Below are 5,718 nucleotides of genomic sequence, written 5' to 3' on the forward strand. Positions count from 1 at the left end.
GGGCCGGATAAATGTCCTCGGGTGGGCTGCATGTGGCCCGCGGGCCATAGTTTGAGGACCCCTGGGCCCTAGAGGCATAAAGGGAGTGGCTCTAGGGGCATTTCTCTGGGCCCACTTTTAAAGTCTGGTCTTTGTGGGTCTCACTGACAAGGCCACAAGATAGGGATAGACTGTCATTCTGAATTTTCAGCCAGGGGGCAGGGGATACTTTCAAACTCGAAAAGGGACTTCAATAATCACCAGATAGCTGGGGCCAGAAGCTGGTGGGGATCTCTGAGCAGGCCTCTTCTAAGCACTGTCTGCTTTTACCCGCACAAGCACCCTGTGACATAGGAACTTCTCCCCCACCCGCCCCCACCCAGGGTTAAGAAAATCATGGCACCTGGACACCAACTATATACATAGAGATAATGCTTACCGTTAGTGAAACTTAAGAAAAATGGTAAACTAATGGCTGTAGCACTTACTTATTCAGAAGATTATGACCTACAAGGGAGCTTCAAAAAGTTGGCAGGAAAATCCCATTATCTTTTCATTCCTTTTATTTTCCTGCAAATGTTCTGAAGCCCCCCATGGAATCCTGTGTTACCATGAAGTCGTTATATGTATGTTGTGGTTGTGTGCCATGGATTCCAACTCGGAGCAATCCTATCGGACAGAGTCGAGCTGCCCCCTTCAAGAGCCAGTTGCCAGCTTTTTCTCCCACGCATGGCTGGTGGGTTTGAACTGCCAACCTTTGGGTTAGCAGTTGAGCACGTAACCATTGTACCACCAGGGCTCCTTGATAGTATTTATAAAGAGCTCTTAGAACCACTTGTCTGTCAGTTTGTCACACTGTGGTGGCTTGCATGTTGTTATGATGCTGGAAGCTATATTGGTGGTATTTCTGGCAGGGTCACCCAGAGTGACCCAGATTGTGACCCAGGGTCACCCAGAGTGAACAAGTTTTAGCGGAGCTTCCAGACTGAAAACAGACTATGAAGGAGGAATCGGCTGCCCACATTAGAGAGAGTTGACACAGAAAACATTATTCATAGAGAACAAGACTTATGTATATGTGGAAAAGGGATTTACTTTTCAATGCATTACGATCTTATGCAGTACATGCAAGTAAACAAATATTTCACAATATCGATAGTAGGCATAGGTGGAAAGACTGTTAGTGATTTTTTTTATATTTGTGAGTTACCTTCTAATAAGGCAAAGAATGAAAACTCTAAACGTTAGGGCTTAGAGATTTGTTAATTACTTGTGTCTGTTGATTAAATGAACATTTTATACCACATACTGACAGGGCGCCAGGTGCTCTGCTTTGCAGATATGAAGACAGTATGAACTCATATCACTGCTGCCATGAACTAATGACCCTGTCCGTCGGGGGCTCTGGGACATAGCGGTTACGTGCTGGGCAGCTGACCACAAGGTCAGCAGTTCCAAACCACTAGCTGCTCTGAGGGACAAAGATGGGGCTTTTTATTCCCGGAAAGAGTTAGCCCCAGGGGCAGTTCTACCCTGTCCTGTAGGGTTACTATGAGTCAGACTCCTCTCGGTGGCAGTTTTCCATACAGAACAAAATTTTGATTACAAGTAACAGAAAACCCAAATGTCATGGTCTACGGGGAAGTCGTGGCTACTCCCGGATTGGATCTGTTCATGGGATCAATGGAGTAAGGGCTTGCCTCTCTGAAGGGAGTGTCACATATTCCGCGTGGTTACACAGCGGTTGCAGAAGCGCCTGGTGTGACATCAGCATTCCACATGAAAAGAGGAGCGTGCTGGCTTTGTCTGCTCCCTTTTATCAGGAAAACCAAAAATTCCCCAGAAACTCCTCCAGCACTGTACTGAGGGGGTTCCCAAGTATTTAGGCATCAAAATTATTTAGACCTGGTGAAAGGGAGATAGCGGTTGGCAAGATATGAAAATAATAATAATTAATAATTTATCAAGGGATTACAAAGGTGGGGGGTGGAGGGAGGGCAAAAAGAGGAGCTGATACCAAGGGTTAAATAGAAAGTAAAAGGCTAGCAAAGAGTGATGGCAGCATATGTACAAATATGCTTGATACAACTGATGTATGGATTGTTATAAGCGTTGTAAGAGCCCCCAATAAGATGATCTCTAATTAAAAATAAATTTTAAGGAAGAAAAGTTAACTCAGGAGAAAAAAACATATGTAGAACAGTGGTTCTACAAGTATTTCACAATGTTGTGGGCAGGGTCTTTAAATTTTGGAAGGATTGGTTTCCATCCTAACAGCTCGTAATTGGGGTGGGAGAGGACAGCTGGTCCTACAAAGCCAGGTAGCCCGCCCACCAGATTGTCCTTGTCCCAAGTGCCTGAAGTGTGACATGAGCCACTTGGGTCTCAGGACATTGCTGCTAGGACCACTGAGATTCTGTTTGCAAGAAAGAGAGGGGCTCTGGGAGTATGGTGGTTACCCTGGGCTGTTCTCTGAAAGGTCGATGGTTCAAAGCCACCATCCCCTCCACGGGAGAAAGATGTGGCAGCCTGCTTCGGTAACAATTTACAGCTGTGGGATCCATACAGGGCAATTTTACTCTGCCCTACTGGGTGACTGTGAGTGGGAATTGACTCGATGTCGAGGAGGATGGGCTGGGAGCCAGCCACAACTGCTGCCCAAACTAGCCCCCACCCAAGACACATGGTGACTCCACGGGTGTCGGAATGGGGCTGTGCTCCCTGGGTGTTCCAGGCCTATGTGGAGCAGATTGGAAGGCCTTTCTTCTGCTGCACTTCCGGGTGGGTCTGAACCTCTTGGCCAGGGGTCCAGCGTGTCGATCTGGGGACGCCCCCTCCAGAGTCACATTGCTTGGAGTTGATCTCTGACCCTCCTTTTGTCCCCTGGAGTCCCAGGTGGCACAACTGTGCTGGTGGAGCTCACCCCCGACATCCACATCTGTGGCATCTGCAAGCAACAATTCAACAACCTGGACGCCTTTGTGGCTCACAAGCAAAGTGGCTGCCAGCTGACCGGCACGCCCGGGGCCGCCCCCAGCACCGTCCAGTTTGTGTCGGAGGAAACCGTGCCGGCCACCCAGACCCAGACCAGCAGCCGAACCATCACCTCGGAAACCCAGACCATCACAGGTACGGGAGGGTGGGGGCACTTAGCACCGCCTTTGCTGTGTCCCAGATGCCTCTGCGGAACTTGTTAAAAATATCGGTTCCCAGCGCTGGCCCCCTGGGCTTCCGGATTCATTATTTTTAACAAGCTCCTCTGGGAAGCCAGCTGCGTGGCCAGGTTTAGGAACTGCTAGGTTAACACATGAAGTGTTCCCTGATGGAAAGTGCCCTCACGTGTGAGAAAAGTCACATCGACAAAACGCAGGTTTCCGAAACAAAAACGGGCACATTAAGAAACACGGTTTTTGTGTAGGTCGTACAGGAAATGCATCATGATTTAAAAGGCGGTTGTTGGGGGTGGTGGGAATACTTGAGTGGTCCCTGAGTGGGCAGTACTTGTGCAAAGAGACTAAAAATGTGTTTGGAAAAAACAAGCCACATAAAACGTATCAACAAGCATTGGCAACGCCCCTGCTGACCAGGAAGGCGGGTAGGCCTGTCCCTACTCTTGGCTGTGCTAGGTGGCTCCCCAAAAATGAATGACAAGTGGACCCCAAACTTAAATGCACAATGAAACCACAAAGGTTAATATTACACACACATACACATGGGCATCCTTGTAAAGCCTATATAATTTGTCTTACATATTCTCCAATAACTTAAAAAATATAAAGTAACCCCATGGCAAGATAGATAGTGCTTAGCCTTACTTACCTAAGGCATTCACATTCAAAATTTTTAAAATATCATGTACAGAATTGTTATGTACCAGTTCTGGTTCCTGGTGTTACCATGTAACAGAGTGGAGCTGCCCATGATGCCCCTAGGTTGTCATCTGCTCTTTTCTCCCCTAGCACACCTGGGAGTCGAACCACCAACCTTGTGTTCAGCTTCAGAATGCAGTACTCCACCAGGGTTCCTTAAATACACACACATGTATATTTATACTGTATTTAGTTTTGTGTGTGTGTGTGTGTGTCTGTCTGTCTGTCCCAGGATGGTGCCATTAAGTGCTCAGCTACTAACTGAAAGGTTGTAGGTTCAAGTCCATACAGAGGCAACTCAGAGAAAAGACTGTTAATTTACTTCTAAAAAACCATCCATTAAAAACTCTGTGGAGCCCAATTCTACACTCACATGTGAGTCAAAATCAGCTTGATGTCAACCAGTGTGTTTTTAAAGTCTATGAGGAGGTACCCCCCAAAACAGAATTGTGCTGGGCAGAGTGGAGCTTTTGTAATACGGATTTTTCCTGCTAGGTGAGCATTGAGCAACTTGATCTGACTTAGTGCACCCAGTGGTGTCCCCTGGGAAGGTTCTCTCCGGTCACAGTGAATATTTTTGTAAAAGCAGTTTCAGTCGTACCTCGCTTTTTTGTGATGGCCGATTTAAGAGAACAGTGTGCAACTATGAAAGTTTGTTTCCTGCTCAGGAAAAGTGCCGCAGAAACTGTTGTGATATTGAACACAGCTCACAAGGACAGCGCTATGGGAAAAACTCAAATGTACTAGTGGTCTTCTCATTTCGAAAAAGGTGAAATGTCAATTGATGACAAACCTCTTTCTGGATGTCTATCAGCTTCCCCAATGGACAAAAATGTGCATTTGGAGTTTGTTCCACTGGCTGAGACTGTGCATCAAACTTCCTATTTAGAGGTCCTGAAAAGATTGTGTAACAGTGTGTGACAACAAAAAAGGCCTGACTAGTGGCAAATGGGGGACTGGTTTTGCCACCACAACAATGCACCTGCTCACACAGCCATCTCAGTGCGCCAGTTTTTCCGCCCAAAAAACCAGCATGCCTATCTTGCTCCACACACCTGACTCACCTGACCTCACTCCATGTGACTTCTTTTTGTTTCCACAAATGAAGCAAGACATGAAGGGCAGCGATTTGACAAAGTAGCAGAGGTGGAGGAAAAACGAGGGAGGTGCTGTCAGTCACCAAAACAGATGAGTTTGAAAAAGTTTTCCAAGAATGGAATCACAGATTTGACAAATGGATTAAGTGTAATAAAAAATTCTAAATACATAGCTTTGAAAAAAATACTATATGCCACATATTATATATACTATAGACGTAGACACACACACACATATAGTAGTATGTATTAGGGATCCCTGGTGGCATTGGGCTGCTAACTGCAAGGTCAGCAGTTTGAACTACTAGCCATTCCTCAGGAGAAAGAGGCATCTTTCTATACAGTCTCGGAAACCCATCCTCAAGGCAGCTCTACCCTGTTCTATAGGGTTGTTATGAACTAGCATCGACTCAATGCTAGTGAGTTTATTATATATACTACATTAAAAACAAAACGAAACAACAACAACTCAGAGTGGCTGGTGGTTTTGAACTGCTGACCTTGTGGTTAGCAACTCAAAGCATAAGCACTACACCACCAGGTATATGATTACTGTGCCTGACAAAGAAGACAGGTTGGTGGAGCACCCCTTCCCCCACCAAGAAAAAGAATCACAAATATGAGTAAAGCTACAAAGTTTGCAGCAAATAATGTTTGTAAGCAGATGTGTAAATGAACGCAAAGAACAAGTCAGCAATTTGGGGAAGAATTTTGTGGCCTACAGGACTAAGGCCTAATGTCCCTCATATAGAAAGAACACACACACACACACA

General features: G+C 46.0%; 1 protein-coding gene across 1 annotated transcript in view; it reads left to right on the forward strand.

The window, feature by feature from the left end:
* The first annotated feature begins 2,685 nt into the window (after positions 1 to 2,685).
* Positions 2,686 to 5,718, forward strand: part of ZFP64 (ZFP64 zinc finger protein) — a 36,710-nt gene continuing 33,677 nt past the window's right edge. Inside the window, exons 1-2 of the mRNA XM_045295482.1 lie at positions 2,686 to 2,764; positions 2,869 to 3,108. Of these exons, the coding sequence (XP_045151417.1) occupies positions 2,686 to 2,764; positions 2,869 to 3,108 (319 nt within the window). The remainder of the gene's footprint in view (positions 2,765 to 2,868; positions 3,109 to 5,718) is intronic.

The sequence above is a fragment of the Echinops telfairi genome, unplaced genomic scaffold, assembly GCF_000313985.2.
Source record: "Echinops telfairi isolate 266 unplaced genomic scaffold, ASM31398v2 ScPeMD7_5592;HRSCAF=6446, whole genome shotgun sequence".
NCBI classification, from domain to species: Eukaryota; Metazoa; Chordata; class Mammalia; order Afrosoricida; family Tenrecidae; genus Echinops; species Echinops telfairi.